The 18,824-nt window shown below is 41.5% G+C and overlaps 1 protein-coding gene across 1 annotated transcript in view; it reads right to left on the reverse strand.

Moving 5' to 3' along the window:
- The window catches only part of CWF19L2 (CWF19 like cell cycle control factor 2), a 72,950-nt gene that overhangs the window by 44,372 nt on the left and 9,754 nt on the right, over positions 1 to 18,824 (reverse strand). Inside the window, exons 3-8 of the mRNA XM_082219119.1 lie at positions 17,437 to 17,553; positions 14,666 to 14,779; positions 9,095 to 9,214; positions 7,563 to 7,647; positions 5,329 to 5,444; positions 2,459 to 3,261 (exon numbers count right to left, since the gene is read on the reverse strand). Of these exons, the coding sequence (XP_082075245.1) occupies positions 2,459 to 3,261; positions 5,329 to 5,444; positions 7,563 to 7,647; positions 9,095 to 9,214; positions 14,666 to 14,779; positions 17,437 to 17,553 (1,355 nt within the window). The remainder of the gene's footprint in view (positions 1 to 2,458; positions 3,262 to 5,328; positions 5,445 to 7,562; positions 7,648 to 9,094; positions 9,215 to 14,665; positions 14,780 to 17,436; positions 17,554 to 18,824) is intronic.

The following is an 18,824-nucleotide window of genomic DNA, read 5'->3' on the forward strand; positions in this document are numbered from 1 at the left end:
GATTACTAAGATCCAGCATGAGTCTCTCAAAAATAAGTCATGCCAGACCAATCTGATTTATTTTTTGGATGGAATTACAAACTTGGTAGATCAGAGAAATGCTGTGGCCGTAGTGTATTTTGATTTCAGTAAGGCTTTTGACAAAGTCCCCCATGATATTCTCGCAAGGAAGCTGATAAAATGTGGGTTGAACGAGGTAACTGTTAGGTGGATTTGTAGCTGGTTGACTGACCAAACCCAAAGAGTAGTCATAAATGGTCCCTCATCATCCCAGAAAAAAGTGACAAGTGGGGTGCCGCAGGGTTGTCCTAGGCCCATTGTTGTTCAATATCTTTATAAATAAATTGGATGAAGGAATTGAGGGGATGCTCATCAAATTTGCAGATGACACCAAACTGAGAGGGGTAGCTAATGCCACAGAAAGCAGAATCAGAATTCAAAATGACCTTAACAGACAGGAGAACTGGGCGCAAACTAACAAAATGAATTTCAATAGGGACAAATGTAAGGTTTTGCACCTAGGCAGGAAGAACCAGATGCACAAATATAGAGTGGAGGACATCTGGGTTACTAGCAGTACATGTGAAAAGGATCTAGGGGTTTTGGTGGACCACAAGCTTAAGATGAGTCAACAGTGTGATGCAGCAGCAATTCTAAGCTGCATCAACAGAAGTATAGTGTCCAGATCTATTCTGCTTTGGTCAAACCACACTTGGAATACTGTGTCCAATGCTGGGCACCACAATTTAAGAAGGATGTTGACAAGCTGGAACATGTGCAGAGGAGGGCAACCAAGATGATCAAGAGTCTGGAAACTAAGCCTTATGAGGAGCGGTTGAAGGAGCTGTGTATGTTTAGCCTGGAAAAAAAGAGACTGAGAGGAGGTATGATAGCTGTCTTCAAATATCTTAAGGGCTGCCACATGGAAGAGGGAGCATGCTTGTTTTCTTCTGCTCTGGAGGGTAGGACTTGAACCAATGGCTTCAAGTTGCAAAACTTTCTCAGAGTAAGAGCTGTTCAGCAGTGGAAGAGACTCCAATAAGAAGTGGTGGACTCTCCTTCCTTGGAGGTTTTTAAACAGAGGTTGGATGGCCATCTGTCATGGATGCTTTAGCTGAGATTCCTGCATTGCAGGGGGTTAGACTAGATGACCCTCGTGCTCCCTTCCAACTCTAAGAAGTTCCTGTTTCTCCAGACTTAAAAGTTCTTTGTACAGGAAATGCAAATGCTTGGGAGAAAGAGGTTAGAAAGTGAATCCACTCAATCAACTCAGGTTTGTCTAAATGTGCATCGTAAATGTAGCACAAAGTGTTTCAGTCTTCCAAGTATTTCAAGTAAGTGGTATCATCAACTTCGCATCTAGGTAGTGCCATTCACCCTGAAGAATCAGAAACACTTTGCTCCACATCCCTTCTCTTGGGCAGAATACTAAAAAAACCAAAAACTATTTCGCAATGTACAGACACACTCAATTGCCATCCAAGTTGAAAAGAAAAGCATGTTGTCTGCATACAAATGAAATCAACATACTACTAAGAGATAAAGTTTATACCAAGGCTAATAGCTTTTTAACTTAAAAGGTTCTGTGGATTTTTCCCAAAGAAAAAGTTCAGAGCTAAACAGCACCCACTAGCATCATACCCTCGGTATTTGTTTTGTGCCTCCTACAACTTTTTACATCTCTTATGTTTTATCCAAGGACCAGGGGGCAGGAGACAGAAAAGACCTCCAAAGAGCACCGAACAGGATTTAGTCCAATGTGTTTCAAGTCTTGCAACACATATTAAGAGGCTAGTGGTTTAAACCCATTCAGATTAAGTCAAGTGATTCTTCAGGGACACGTTGGACTAAATGAATTATTTCCGGTGCCCCCTTTGACGTTTCCTCTCCCCCATCCTTTCTATTCAAGTAACCAGGCACCTTTATGAGTTTAGGCTTTATACTGTAAGATACCCTGTGATCATCGGATGAAGGGTGGTATACAACAGTGATAGTCTCTGCAACAAATATTGACATATGTGTGGATGGTAGGTGGGCCGAGATGGAAGCCTAATCCCACCAGGCACACAGAGCATAATTTCAGATACCCTTTTGTTTAATTGCAAGGCTTCATTTGCTTTCGAGGCCAGCTCTCAACTTACAGAATTTGAAAAATAGATTAAAGTTCCCCTGAGCAAATGCAGTGCATGTTTCTCTTGCCACCGAGTAACTACAGAGCTCCATGAATTAGAGGGAAGGACTTTCAGATAAACGGGAAGTTGTTTTCAGGCTGATTTGAGCACCAGCTTTTTTAAAAAATGTTTATTTTCTTTAAAATTACACAAGCCTCGTGGCATGTACTTAACCAGGATGTAGGCAGAAAAGTGATGATCAACAGCAACGAAAAGGTTGCAATCCTAAAAAGTAAACCTCAAGCAAAAATAGTCAATACAAAATAAAATAAAATAAAATAAAATACCTGATAGACGATTTGCTGTCCAATGGCTCCTTTTTTGGTACAGCATCTCTGGGGATCTCCTCCTGTTTCTCTCTTGAATCTTTCTCCCTACTAGTAACAGCCATTTCAGTATTTAACAAGTTTTCATCAAGGGTGGGTCTTGCTTCTTCTTCCTTGGGTTGTGCTTTGCGCCATCTTGGAACGGCACCTTTTGGTATCTCTTCTTGTTTATTTCTTGAATCTTTCTCTCTATGGGTAACAGCCATTTCAGTTTTTAGTGGGTTTTCATCCAGGGTGGCTCTTGCACCCTCTTCCTTGGGCTGTGCTTTGCGCCATCTTGGGGTAGCATCATCGCTATAGCCAGGCTTTCTGAAACCACGACTCATCAAACTAGGAGTAAGTAATTGGGATGCAGGACTCTGCAGCCTGCTGCCTTGGTCCCCATCATCATTAGGTTTCAAGAATGCAGCTTTGAAAGGGCTTGAAAAAGGTTTATCATAATTTCTTATCTGATAAGACTCCTTTGCAGTTCTATAGGGGAAGGCTTTATTGCTATGCCTCGGTTCTCTATCTTCTGTTGGTCTGTCTCTCCTGTAACTTCTCTGTTCTGGAGAATATTCTTTATTAAATCTCTCCTCCAGTCGTTCTTTCACTGCACGTTTTTCTATACTGCTTTCCTCTTGCTCCCCTTTTTCTTCCTCCTGTCTCGTACTACATTCGTTTCCTGAATATTTACATTTCTGCCAGCCTCTCCTATAATAAGCTTTCTGGGGGGCTACTGCTTTTTCGGCTTCTTCAAGTCTTGACTGAAATAGCTCCATTGACTGCAAGAAAGAAGGGAAAGCATATGACATTTTAGCATAAAGCAGCAATTGAGAACGTAACTGCATGATGAAAAGAGCGTGGTCCATTCTTAAATGAACTATGTTTGAAACGGACACACAAGCTATATAAGTCTGCTAACATCCCAAGAACATTACAGTGGTACCTCGGGTTACATACGCTTCAGGTTACAGACTCCGCTAACCCAGAACTAGTGATTCAGGTTAAGAACTCTGCTTCAGGATGAGAACAGAAATCATGCTCCAACGGCGCGGCAGCAGCAGGAGGCCCCATTAGCTAAAGTGGTGCTTCAGGTTAAGAACAGTTTCAGGTTAAGGACGGACCTCTGGAACGAACTTAACCCGAGGTACCACTGTAATATCATTCACTACTTCATTATTCTATGCTTTCCTGAAGCAGCTCACAGATTCCCTCCCTCCATTCACAACAATCCCATGCAAAGTGGACAGGTAGGTCACCCAGTGAGCTTCATAGCTGAGCAGGCATTTGAACCCAAGTCATAAGAATATAAGAAGAGCCTGCAGAATCAGGCCAATGGCTCATCTCAAGATGCCTCTGGAAAACCACTCCTGCAATTTCCAGTGGCTGGTATTCAGAAGCATTACAGTCTCCAAACATGGAGTCTTGAGAGTCTAGGCTACACTACATCAATTATACGAGCCTTTCCCAAATTTGTGACCTCCACGTGTCTGGAATTTGCACTCCCATCAGCCCCAGCTGGAACAGCTGTGCTGGCTAGCCCTTCCGGGAGTTGTAGCCCAAAACATCTGGAGGGCAGCAGGTTGGGGAAGGCTGTATTATACAGTACCAGGAAAAAACCAATTTATTGGCCAATTCACATTTTCTCTAATCTCAAACTCAAAAGCCCCACTGGTTTTAACAGGAGATATTCCAAATCTAACTCCATGGGGCTGAATCCAGACTCTGTTATGCTTACAAAAAACCCAGCTGAAATCAATAGGACTAGGTCATGACTAACTTACACCCCATCAATTTCAATGGGTCCATTCTAAGTCTGGATTCAAGCTACAGAATTACAGCCTTAGTCTCTCTATCACTCCTAGCCATATCTGTGAGCTGCCTCTACAATGCTAAGACTTGCATCCAAGGCAGCACTAAGTAATTGTCCCATCACTGAAAGGATGTACACTTGCACAATAGGACTTCCACTCCCTCTATTCCACCCACCAGCACCAGATACGGTTGTTTCTGGTGCAGACACAGGTGAGCTGGCTGAGTGTTGGGGCGGGGGGGGGGGGAGTCTCATTGCACAAGCACAAATCCTTGCACTAATGGGATAGTTACTTAGTGCTGCACTGGAATCAATCCTAAGTGCTGGTTTTCAATGTACTGATCTTGATACACTGGAAACCATTTAGCAATACTGGAGGAAATGTGTGGCCCAATACAGATAGGCTACTCTGTGGACAGGACTACACTTGCACATCTCTGACTAATGCACACACAGCTGGACAGCGGCCATGAAGTGAACACTACCAAACATAAACGATATGTTATCAAGTTACAGAGAACCAGGCAGAGGGCCTTCTCGGTAGTGGCGCCCTCCCTATGGAACGCCCTCCCACCAGATGTCAAAGAGAACAACAACTACCAGACTTTTAGAAGACATCTGAAAGCAGCCCTGTTTAGGGAAGCTTTTAATGTTTGATGTATTACAGTATTTTAATATTTTTTTGGAAGCCGCCCATCTGGCTGGGGAAGCCCAGCCAGATGGGCGGGGTATAAATAATAAATTATTATTATTATTATTATCATCATCATCATCATAAACCAAGTGTTTACTTACTTTTATAGAACTGGATCTATACCTGTGAGTCCAATTATAAATTATAAGTTTATATCTACATCAATATCTACTGAAACTATATGAATTAAGATTGGATTGGATTGGCCCTTTCTTTCTTTCCTTCCTTCTTTTTTGCTTGAAACAAGGTAGATTTACTTATTTATGCTTTACGAGGGAACAACGTTTTTCCACTGCACTAATATTATATAGTAGGGGGAAATAGTACTCTTTCAGAACTTACACCATATCTTTCAGCCACAATTTCTTCCAAATCCCGTTTCTCTCTCTCAGACTGCTCCTTCATTCTTTGGTAGGATTTCTTCAGCCAACTTAACCCACCATCTTCGACTGCTGTCACTACAAAAGAAAGCAATTAATTGGGATATTTGCATACTACAAGTTAACATCATAACCTTATCACTAACTACATATGTCGTGCGTCATAGACGTAACAAATGCTAGCTCTTCCAGAAATATACTTCACACTGGCACGGCTCTCCATTCTGAGCTCATGTTCTTACACTTATTTGGAAACACAGCCCAACTCGCTTTAATATTAGACCTATTTCGAATGTGTCGAGAGCAGAATTAACAGGCTTCCCATCTTCTTGCCAATCATTATTTTATCAAATTCAGAGAACAAGCTCCGAAAGAAGGTTGTTATTCCGTTTCTGCTTGAGAAACTGGGAAGGTGGAAAGGGAATCTATAGAAAGCAAACTCATTATCACAGATAAGGCAGCATTCATAAAGGAAGCATGAGGGTTATTTCATACATTCCTCTTTTTATAGATGCACATCTAAACCATTTAAACTTGAATTGCCCAAATATGCCCCTTGCTTACTTACTTTCTCAAATGCAGTTCTTAGTCTGAAGTATTTGGCTCTATCACAGCCTTTGCCAATCTGGTGCCCTCCAAATGTTTTGGACTACACAAACGGGGAGCCACCACAGAAAAGGCCCACTATTGTGTTGCCATCCTCTGGACCTCTTATAGAGGAGGCACGCAAGGAACGATTTCAGAGTCCAGATCAGTTCATATGGAGAGAGGTGGCCCTTGAGATACTTTGGTAAGGCTTTATAGGTCAAAACCAGCACTCTGAATTCAGACCAGAATCTAATTGAAATTTCTGAACCAGAGGCAGCCCTACTTATAATAAGTTGTGGTAATCTAACCCAGAGGTTACCAGAGCATTGACAACAGAAGTTAACCTATCCCTGTCCAGATAGGGGCACCGCTGGGCCATCAGCCAAAGTTGATGGAAGGCACTCTGGACTACTGAGACCACCTGAGCCTCAAGCAACAGCCAAGGATCAAGAAGCACCCCCAAATTACGTACCCAATCCATCAAAAGCAGGCAACCTCACATTCATTCAATCTAGGCAACCACCCACCAACAGTGCCTCAATCTTATCTAGATTGAGCTTGAGTTTAGTGCCTCTCATCTAGTCCGTTACCAAGGCAAGACAACAGTCCAGCACATCCACTGCCTCACCTGCAGATGTGTAAAGGAGAAGCAGAGCTGTGTGTCATCAGCACATTGCTGACAATGCACTCCAAAACTCCAGGTTACCCCACCCGGCGGTTTCATGTAAATGTTAAACAGCATGGGGGATAAAATTGAACCTGGAGGAACTCCACATTCAAGATTCCACGAGGACAAAGAGCACTCCCCAAGCATCACCCTCTGGAAACGACTATCCAAGTGGGACTGGAACCACTGCAAAGGACTGGAGCCACCCTCCCCTAACTCAGACCGCCACCCCAGAAGGATACCTTGGTAGTTTATTCCACCTCTCTTCACCTCCAAGCAAAGAAGGCTCTTTAATAGGACATACATAGAACTGAAATATTGAAACATTTCTCTTGATGGTATAATAGGTAGATGGGATTTGTTCCTCTTAAGTCTTTCTAAAAGGGCAGAGGAATAACTTTCATACGACAATCTCTACCATTCAAAACACAACTGTTTGTACAATTTTATAAAGTGGATACAATGTGTTGAAAAGTACATTTTTCCCCTCATCTGCTCTTACCACAAACAGACAAAATAACCCTTGAGGAAGAAGTGCAGTGGGGGGAAAGGTTACATAAATAATATTCTTCACCAACTGCATCCCGATTTCACTTCACTGAAAATGGGACACACAGAGTTCAGCAGCAGAATATTTTAAAGCTACAATGTGTGTAATGGAATGAAAGAGACCAAATGAGATGACAACAGTTCATCATGTCCTAACGCAATCAGGTTTTCTGTTTTAATTAGTTCACAAGGAAGAATTCCGCTGTACAAACTGAAGGTCAAGCCACTCAAGGTTTTAAAAATATATTCTGCAAGGCTATGTGCTAAGATTTTAATCCAGAGATCGTAGTAGTAGAATCTGCATGCAAATATTTAGTTTTCTTTTAGCATGAATAAGGGGTTGCAGAGAAGAGAAACAGAGCTGCCCTATAACTTGCATAAAAAGATGTTACCTTTTGTTGATGTGCTCTCTTGCGTTGGCAAGCCTGTGCCTCCATCTTTCCAGTAGGGGTTGAGCTCTCTTTCAGAAAGAATGGCCTTTTTACAAAACAGAAACAAAATCAACGGCAGCTTTGTGGAAGCCCCCTTCACCCCCATACCAAGCACACTTCGATACTAGCTGCATCTTAAATAATTCTGTATGGAGCATCAGATTTTTTCAATAAATGTTGTGCTTTGGCTTTTAAAAATATGTGGCTGCAAAAATATAAGTCTAGCGAGGTTGAGGATGTCTCCCATTACTTACTAAGCAGCAGCTACCAGTTGCCTTCCCGGCTTCTCAACACCACGCACCACTGATGCTTACCAGGAGGGAGAGGGGGAGAAGTTAGGGGGTGCATGTGTGGTAAGAAGGAACTGAAGATAGGCTCCATTGCCACACCCACACTGTGTCAAGCTTCCTGGTCTCTTGCCCCTCACACTCCCAGTAAGCGGAAAACATGTTTGGAAGTTGTGAGACCCCAACCCCACCACCCTGCCAGCCACTACTGCTACTAAGTGGTCTTTTATATGAGCACCATAGGCACAAATTCCTTAATTGTGTCCTTTGGTGCCTGTCATATTGAGCCCTCCTGGACCAGATATGTATTTTGCTTGCCTGCACATATGTGTTCACTACCACCCAAAAAAACAAAATTTGCTCTTGCAGCTAAAAAAGATATGAACCAGGATTCAAAAACCCTGGAAGTGGGTAGCTGGGGTGTCCTTTTGTTTGATGGCATTTTTAAATACCTATAGACCTTACTCTGCATATGATCTATATTGGAGAGAATACTATTTTTTTGTTTTCTATTTTTCCTTTGTGTGTGTGTGTTTTGTTTCCTTTATTTATTGCTTTTTCTTTTAATGAGTTGAAATGATTGTTTGCTGTACTTATATTGTGATAGCCTGTGACTTTAAACAATAAAGATTCTTAATTTATTCAAAAATATCAATAGCATTTAAAAAATATAAAATTCCCTAACTGAACTGAAAATGGAGAGTGCTTTAGCTTCATCAAACTTGTAATGCATTAAATAAGGGTGGGGGTGATCCAATCACTTCTTTGCAGTATCGAAGATTCAAATAAAATGTAAATGAAGAATTGGTTTACTTAAACTATCTTGATATAAATGATAGAGTGCTTTGCTAATATTCTTACCACATGACTGATATGTTTTAGACACCAAAATGGAAACCCAATATAGAACAAATCAGGATTGTTGGACAAGTTTGTTTAGGGCCCGTGGGGAGCTGTTTTAAACATATTAAGAAGTAAAAAAGTTGCCTACCAAAATTGTCTACTGAACGTTAATCAAAGAACCAGTGACTTATTTTGCAGAGCAATGCCTGATGCTGATGTTCAATAAAAAAAAGCTAAAGTCCCAAAACGGAAGGCTGCTACTTGAAGAAATCCAATTTTTGTTTAAGGCAGCTAATAAGTACCGTAAGCTTACTACAATTACTAATTTCTCATAGCACTACACTAGTTAAGAACCTAACATACCTGTTGATCTTCTTGTGCTTTCTGTTTCTCCAGTAATTTTTCCATTTGCTTTTCAGCCTTCAATGCTGCTGAAGACAATGTTTTCACAGACATAAAATCCAAGGACATCCACTCATCCCTCTGTAAATAAAACAAGATAATTTATTGCACATTATGACCAACTCAAATTTAGTAATGACCTAGTCTGAGACTTTTTTGGGGGAGTCAAAGCCAAACTTAGTGATGTTGAAATCAGAATGCTCGGTCGATACTTTGAATACTTTTTTTTGGTACACGTAAAATAGGAATTTCATTAAGAGGTCTTATGAGAATTCATAGACAAGATTCCTCTAATATTCTTTGTTTTCATACTTTTTAACATATTGTGTGTGTGTGTGTGTGTGTGTGTGTGTGTTTCTGTGTGGTGGTACATGTGGGAGTGAGAACATATGCAAATTCCTATCAAGATTAATAATATGGATTTTTCATTTCCTCCATTTGGGTCTTATATTTTGTGACTCATTCCTCCAGGAGAATTTGCATACCCCTAAACCCAAGAGTGCTGAAAAATAGATGGCTCTCTTTGCACACAGCTTCAGTATGTGTCCAGGCCAATTTGGCAGATGCATCATCCATCATGGGTCACAGGTGCACTACATAGCTCTCATGACACGTAGCTACTCAAAACTGTGCCCAGACATCAGATGGACCATTAAGTGGTTCCAATTAGTGTACATGTTTATCTGCGCCTTCATTTGGAAGCACAAAATTGTATCTACAGTGTCAAGGGCCGGGTTGAAGGCCTTTCAAGAAAAGCAATTTCAGAAGCCTAGGACAAAAATAAAATGAATGGGATGATACTGGCAGCTGTACAGTAGCACCTGCCACACCAGACAGACAAGATGATGCACTCCTGACACAGAGGGGGGCAGCAAGTAGGCAGAACAGGGAAGGTGCAGCAAGAATGCATTTGGATTTACAATAAAATGTAAATCCACAATACGGCAATACCTCTATTAGGAAAATCTTCTTGTCACAAAATTGTGTGCAAGCTTTTTGGAGTCTCAGAAGATGGGTATTGTGAGAGGGAAGAGGAGAAAAGCTGGCTGATGTTGAAACCATGGAGGGTGCATTTAGTGGCCACCTTAAGATAGAATGTGAGAGGAGATAGCAGACATTCAAATTACAGTCTACTAGATACTATGTAGGTGTGGTATTTTACCTAAAACTGCCCCAAAGATTGCTGGAAACAAATCTGAATTAGTTACTGGAATTTACATTTTCAACAATGGAGGATGAACAATTGATCTCCCAATTCTGAAAATATAAAATCCAGCTGCTAACCTGGATCTGTCTCCATTCTTAGGCAAATGTTACATTTAGATAGAGTTTCAGTATCTATACTTCCCCTACTCCCACTTGTTACTGTAATTAACATTCCAATTTTTGCAAAAGCTTGGTGTGGTTGGCATCACAACACAACAAGCATAAAAGCAATCAATCCAGAATCAAAAAACCATACTACAGAATGAAATAACCCTAGCCTGCTCTAAAACTTGCCAAAACAAATATTTTAACTTGAGTTCCAAAATCTTGCAAGCTCTGCAGGAATGTTCCCCAACTGAGTCAAGGCGTTTGTTCTTTTCTCCAAAAGGCAGTGTCAGTTTCTTATGGAAACCAGTTTCCTCTCTCAAAGGTTTTGAAGCAGAGGCTGGATGCCATCTGTCATGGATGCTTTAGCTGATATTCTTGCATTGCAGGGGGGGCTGGACTAGATCACAGCCAGCCATCCAATCTCTGCTTCAAAACCACCAAGGAAGGATAATCCACAACCTCCCAAGAAAGTCTGTTCAATGGTCAAACAGCTCTTAACAGCAGAAAGTTCTTCCTGATGTTTAGTCAAAATCTTATTTCTTGTAACTTGAAGCCATTGGTTTGAGTCCTACTCTCTGCAGCAGCTCGCTCCCTCTGCCTTGTGACAGCCCTTCAGATATTTGAAGACAGCTATCATATCTCCTCTGAGTCTCCTCTTTTCCAGGCTAAACATACCCAGCTCTTTTAGCCATTCCTTGGTTTCCAGAATCTTGTTTGCCCTCCTCTGCACACATTCCAACTTGTCAACCTCCTCCTTAAATTGTGGTGCCCAGAACTGGACACAGTATTCCAGGTGTGGTCTGACCACGGCAGAATACAGTGGTATTACTTCCCTTGATCTGGACACTAGACTTTTGTTGATGCAACCTAGAACAGCATTAGCTTCTTTTACTGCTGCATCACACTGTTGACTCATGTTAAGCTTGGGGTCTACTAAGACCCCTAGATCCTAGACCAACTGATTAATTATGAACTCTTGAGGATGCACTGCAGAATTTAATTGCAGAGAATCAGCTTGGTGTGAATTTGCAGACCAACAAGTGCTTGGGTGAACCCCTGGACTGGAGATTTTTGCTTAGTTGTCAAAACTCAACCTTTACAGCCTGTCCTGATCAGTGAAGCCAGAAAGAGCATTTGAAATTATAGAAAGAGAATCATCGACCACTAGCCACAAGTGCCTAGGGGAATAAAAATTCATATAAATTAGCAAACTTTGAGTGAAAATTTCACATGATAAAGCAGCAGAGAAACCTAGAGAGCAATTATGTCCCCCAAAAGACCCTGGAGCAAGAATGGACAGCAGATAGTTGTTGTTAGTTGTTTAGTCGTTTAGTTGTGTCCTACTCTTCGTGACCCCATGGACCAGAGCACACCAGGCACTCCTGTCTTCCACTGCCTCCCGCACTTTGGTCAAACTCATGTTAGTAGCTTCAAGAACACTGTCCAACCATCTCGTCCTCTGTCGTCCCCTTCTCCTTGTACCCTCAATCTTTCCCAACATCAGGGTCTTTTCCAGGGAGTCTTCTCTTCTCACGAGGTGGCCAAAGTACTGGAGTCTCAGCTTCAGGATCTGTCCTTCCAGTGAGCACTCAGGGCTGATTTCCTTACTGTTTTTGTCCATGGAGTTTTCTTGGCAGGGATACTGGAGTGGTTTGCCGGTTCCTGATCCAGGTGATTCACGTTTAGTCAAAACTCTCCACTATGACCTATCCGTCTTGGGTGGCCCTGCACAGTATAGCTCAGAGCTTCTCTTGAGTTATTCAAGCCCCTTCACCACGACAAGGCAATGATCCATGAAGGATCCATGTGATTAGATCCACGAAGGATTGCATGTAATCCATGTCACATGCAAAGGCATGTGACATGAAAGAAAACCAAGACAGCATGTGGACATTTAACCACAGTGCATTCACAGTCCTAATCACTGGAGAAATGCTGCCACACTTCTGTTGAATCAACCAGAAATAAAGTGTTTGAAAACAGATCCACCTCTTTCTAAACTTTGGTGAAGCACATGGCTGCCTGAGCAGAACGCTGTACTGCCTCGGGTGCTATCACGATCCCAATGCATAAGTGAATAAGGCCCACTTGTTTCTCCCCAACATCTTTTTCCTCTCGCTATGAAGTAATAAATAAACTGACTTCTTTAAAACATGTTCGAATTATTATAATGTAGACAAATAGAGGAACAAGCAACCTAAAAAACTGTAATACAGGTTTAGGAAAACAGAACGTTCACTTCATAAAAATAAAGTTTGTGTGTGTATATGAATTTCAGAAAGCACATATTAGCATTCAAGTAGCTTTATAACCAGCCAAATTCTTTTTTAAATTAGACCGGCACACAGAATTTTTCAGCTGTTCTCTTCCTGTCTCACTGATTTCTTGACATATCTCATATTCAATTCCTCAAGGGTACGTCAGCAAAATGGAATACCTAATTCGTAGTAGGATTAGGAGGGCTAGAATAGGCGTCAACAGTTAGGAAACCCACACAGGCTCAAATATGGTAGATTTGAAGCATTTTTGCCCTCTTCTTCACCCTAAATGCACCCAGAGCAGCTTGCAGATTAAAAATAAAGCATTATCATAGCGTCCATGAAACTTCCATGCAATCAGTATTAATCTATAAACAAGAATACCTGCACAGGATACACATTTTTGTTTCAGAAATATTACCGTATTTTTTGCCCTATAGGGCGCACCGGCTCATAGGGCGCAGTTATTGGGGGGGGCAATAAAGAAAAAAAATTATTTCCCCCCCGAGCCTCAAAGAGCAAAGAAGCCATGACAGCGAGCGGGGTGGATCCCGCTAGCTGTCTTGGCTTCGTTTTTAGCCTCGGGGCTGGGGGTCCGGGAGCGAAGGCGAGGTTGCGCTCCACCTCGTCATCGCTCCCGGAGCTTGCCGGGGTGGGGGCGGGGGAAGCCCGAGCTTCCCTCGACCCCAGCCCCCAGAACGAGTCCGCTCAACCTCGCCATCGCTCCTGGAGCTTGCTGCTATCTGAAGCCCGGGGAGTGCGACGCTGTGGCCCGCTGTGCACCCCGGACTTAGGGCAGCTATCCGCAAGCCTGCGGCGCCCGGTGGGAACTTTCAGCAAAAGCCTGCATTCGCCCCATAGGACGCACACACATTTCCCCTTCATTTTTGGAGGGGGAAAAGTAGGGCGAAAAATATGGTAAATTCATTCGAGTCAATTAGGCCGGTCTACTAGATATTTTTCTACTGCATAGAAATAACTCTAATAATTATATAACTGGTCAGAAAATTATTCAGCTAAGAAAAAGTTTACACTTGCATGGCACCCACCCCCCCCCCCCTTTGTGGAACACCCACCCTGGTAAGGTACACCTGTCCCCTACATTATTAATTCAGGATCCCTTCCAATCAACAATTCTATGATTCCTGTTTAACCAGGCATTTGGCGGCTAGCTTGAAATTACAGTGGTGCCCCGCAAGATGCATGCCTCGCAAGACGGAAAACCCGCTAGACGAAAGGGTTTTCCGTTTTTGAGCTGCTTTGCAAGACGATTTTCCCTATGGGCTTGCATTGCAAGATGAAAACGTCTTGCGAGTGTTCCGATTTTTTTTCGCTCCCCCCTTTTTCTAAGCCGCTAAGCCGCTAATAGCCTTTTAGCCGCTAAACCGCTAATAGCGCTAATCCACTAAGCCACTAATAGGGTTGCTTCGCAAGACGAAAAAACCGCTAGACGAAGAGACTCGCGGAACGGATTAATTTCGTCTCGCGAGGCACCACTGTACTAGCTAGCTGGGACAATGTGCAATTGTTTGTAAATACTTTAAACACATCTGTATTTTATTTTTAATTATACTGACCATAGGCTGCTTTGAGAGAAAGGGCAGGATAGAAATTTAATTAATAAAGAAAGAAACTCAGGGGTAGTCCAAAGGGAGGGACTGAGCCGTCTGCTCTCCCGTGACGTTTTCTTGATTTAAACCATCACCTTTCTAACCTGCTCATAGCTGCAGAGAAAAGTATGTGGGTTCCCTGCCTTATTCCTTGAGTGCAGCTCCTGGATGGATAATATAAGCTGGATGAGTGCCATGAAGAAAAGCATTAAAATCCCTACTCTCCAATCCAAAACAACTCTCCACTCTCCTGAAAGTTTCCTGAAAGTTAAGAAAACCACCACCTGTTTCGGCCTTAACTCTTAAAAGAAATCCTAAATACTTCAGAACAGTTAACCACAGGTGCTTACCTGAACTGCCTTGGGACTTCCTGCATCATCTGATTCTTTCTTGCCCGCGTTCCAGGCCTTTTCTGTGTTCGAAGACTGTGAAACTGAAGCCTCCACCCATTCCTCTGATGAATCCTAAAGACAAATTGGGGAGGCGGGGTGTAAATCGAAAATTTGTAGAGGAACTGAAAGGCCTTATGCCTTTAAAATCAGTCCAGTTTAAAAAAAAAAATAGTGACAGACTTTCAGAGGGCTACCTTATGTCATGAAGAAAAAGGGAAGTAGAAAGAAATTTCAAATTAATAGAATTGGGGTGGCATTACATGCATTCACGAGCAGGAGACATGCAGATAAAAGGTGTCTGAGTCAGGAATGGCTGAGATGCATTAAAGCAATTTTTTTCAAAAAGAAAAGCAGGACCAATTTATTAGCTTGGATGCCATCACCACTGATACAACGCTAAATAAGATTGCAGACTGTTGAACCTTGAACCCACTGTTTCAAAGAATAATGATGTATGTATATTTTCCCTGTATTAAAATGACCTCTTAAAAATGAGGCAGGTTTTCCCAGTATCATTTGATTCTTACAAAACTGGGTTTATAGCACTATAGAATGGGGGTGAGGAGAGAAAAGGCAACATTAATACTGCATTTCAATTCTTTTCTTTTAAAATGAGATGGGGGCAGAATTAAAAAGGCATTCAGGAGAGAAACCTAATCGAACCGTTTGGGGCCAGGTCACTTGAAGACTCTTGTCTTTCCATTTATGCCTGCAGACCATAAGACCATCATCTGAGGCCCTCTTCTATGTGTCTCTGCCAAAAGAGGCAAGATGGGAGGAAATAATGTTTTCAAGGGTAGCACAATTATTGAATAGCCTCCCTAGAGAGACTCACCTGGTGCCTACACTGCAGTCTTTTTGCTATCATGTGAAGCCCTTTTAATTTTCCCAGCCTTTCGAGTTCTAAGAACGTGTTTTTGTGCTTTGCATATCTTTGATGCTACAGTTTTATACTGATGTTTTTTAAAATGTTGAAATACATTTTTTAAAAAATGTCCAGTAGCACCTTAGAGACCAACTCAGTTTGTTCTTGGTATGAGCTTTCGTGTGCATGCACACTTCTTCAGATACACTGAAACAGAAGTCACCAGACCCTTATATATAGTGGGAGGGTGGGGTGGGGTTTTTCTCAGGAGGGTAGTAGAAGATGGGTGATGGACTCGATGGGTATGGTAAACCTGCTGACGACTGAAATTAGTCCTACAGGAAAAAGCAAGGGATAGTATGCAGATGATTGGCATATGTAATGAGACAGTTGTTTTCTGCTGCTCCAGAGAAGCGGACACAGAGCAATGGATCCAAACTACAAGAAAGAAGATTCCACCTAAACATTAGGAAGAACTTCCTGACAGTAAGAGCTGTTCGACAGTGGAATTTGCTGCCAAGGAGTGTGGTGGAGTCTCCTTCTTTGGAGGTCTTTAAGCAGAGGCTTGACAACCATATGTCAGGAGTGCTCTGATGGTGTTTCCTGCTTGGCAGGGGGTTGGACTCGATGGCCCTTGTGGTCTATTCCAACTCTATGATTCTATGATTCTAGGAATCCAATATCTCTAATAAGACCAGGTCTCTCCATAGTTCCTGATTCATGTTACATTTTATATTTAATGGGCTTAAAAAAAACAACTGTGAAAATATAATTCAGAAGTACTGAATTAAAACACTACAAATATAACCGCATTGTTGATTCAACCCCTGATTTTATATAAGAACCTAAACACTGAAATAAGACCAGGTCAAAGTAAATTCACAGACTAAGAGAAAACATCCTGGCCATCAGATATAAGGAGTTGCCTTACACAAAGTCAAACCAGTGGTGAAACTAGCCAAGTATAATGGAGTCTGACTGGCAGTAGTTCTTCAATAGTCTTCTGCTTACTTGAGGTCCATTAACTAGAGATACCAAGAACTGAACCTAGAACCTTGCACATGCAAAACACATGCTTTAATTTTGTATGATGTTTCCCCTGAGCAGCACTATGGTACAGATCACAGCCACTGAAAATGCATCGGTAGAAGCAATAAATTTGAAAAAATATTTTCCTTCCCCAAGCATCCCACTAAAAGCACCACCATCATCATTCTGCCTGGCAGGACAACATATCTAATGGCTAACTGACATCTGTGCTGAGGCTACTACAGAGATGTGATGAGAGACACAGTGAGGAATTTGCCTCTTATTTCTGCTTCTTCCAGAAACACCCGCAAATGTGAGCAGGAATGAGTGCTAACTTGATGATGTACTGCTGTGAACTCAACTTTCTGTCAATTCGCTGAACAAATTGTATCTGCCACTGGTGTTGAGTTTGAGAGGATTTATAAAGACAACAGAGAAAGTGCTCTCTTGGTGTAGAAAAATACATTAAGATCGCATTAAAACTTTCTTACAAAATAAAAAAATGCAGCCAACTTTAAGCCCAAACAGATATGCTTATTGCACCCAATTGGTATCAATGCCCAGAAAAGGCCCAAGAGATTAAGATTTTTAGGAGACACCAAAATGCTACCAGTACTGGCCCTCACCTTAATTCAGATGCTATCCAGTTACTGCAGAGACTGAATCGACACTCTTTGTTTTAGAAGGGATTTATGTTGTATTGTACTGGCAATAGTACTTTAAACGTACAACATATTTGTCCTTTATAAGTACATAAAAAATATATGAGCGACAATGTCAAATACTGGTGGCAATAGCTTTCGACCTACTGCTGACTCAGATTATTAAAACTTACAGAGGTGCTATCCGATGAATCATTGTTTTTTTCAACTTTATGCTTCTTGCTCTTCTTTTCTTTTTTATGTTTTTTTGAACGCTTCTCCTTTTTCTTCTTTTTGGTAACAGAATGTTCCTAAAGAAACACCGATATCAACACGTCAGGCTACAAGACTTGAAGTAATAAGGCACACCTTATTTTATGAAATAGCAATGTGAATCTACATGTGAAATAAACATACATAGTGGTACCTTGGTTCTCAAACGCCTTGGTACTCAAATAACTTGGGACCTGAACGCTGCAAACCTGGAAGTAAGTGTTCCGGTTTGCGAACTTTTTTCAGAAGCCGAATGTGCTCCGTTTTGAGTTACACACTTCCGTTTTGAGTGTTACACTGAGATCTGTCTGTTTTTGCTATTTATTTTGCGTTTTTATTTCTGCGGCTCTTTTTGTTTTTGTGACTGTGTGGAACCCAGTTCAGCTACTGATTGACTGACTGTGTGACTGCAGTACATTCTTTATTGCTTTCGTTTTATGGATCAACGGTCTCATTAGATAGTAAAATTCGTGTTAAATTGCTGTTTTAGGGGTTGTTCTTAAAAATCTGGAACGGATTAATCCATTTTGCATTATCTTCTATGGGAAAGCACGCCTTGGGTTTTGGAACGCTCTGGTTTTGGAACGGCCTTCCGGAACAGAATAAGTTTGAGAACCAAGGTACCACTGTATGTTGATATAAGTTGTAGCCAGTGCTGTGCAACCATTTTTCCAGAAGCTTCAAATTGTTATGATGAGATTTCCTGAATCATATCCCAGATTAGATTAGCAAAGATTAACACAGTTTTGAAAAGTTAAACGAGAAGCTATAAGAGAGTCCACAGCTGCCTTCTGTGAGAAATTATACACATGTTCCGATGAAGCGGGAAACTTCAGTCCAGGAGATCTTGGGGGTTCAGGTGTCAGTCTTAAAGCTCATGCAGGTATATACAAGCAACCCATTTAAAAACAGTTAAAAACAGTTACATATATCCTGTAAATGGAAATACCCAAAGATGGGGCCATCACAGAAAAGGATCTTGCAGAAGATTTGTTTAAAATATTAATCTACTGTTTAAAGAAGCCTCCATCTTCTCCTATATGAATCACATGGTCCTTAATATCTTCTTCAGATGGCCTTCCCCAGATGCCTCTGGCTTCAGAGATATAATAGACAATAATGAATAGAGAGCCTCTTATGTAAGTGATGCTTGTTTTGGCATTAGCCAAGAACTTTTTAATCCATTGTTTTTACTATTATTATACTGTTGGTGTTTTAATTTGAAATCTAGTGAAACTTTCTTTTTCATCCTGAAGTCACTGAGAATTTCAGCAGGTGGTATATTTTAGTTTTAGTTGGTTACCTATCA

The sequence above is a fragment of the Podarcis vaucheri genome, assembly GCF_965113315.1.
Source record: "Podarcis vaucheri genome assembly, chromosome: 4".
Lineage (NCBI taxonomy): Eukaryota > Metazoa > Chordata > Lepidosauria > Squamata > Lacertidae > Podarcis > Podarcis vaucheri.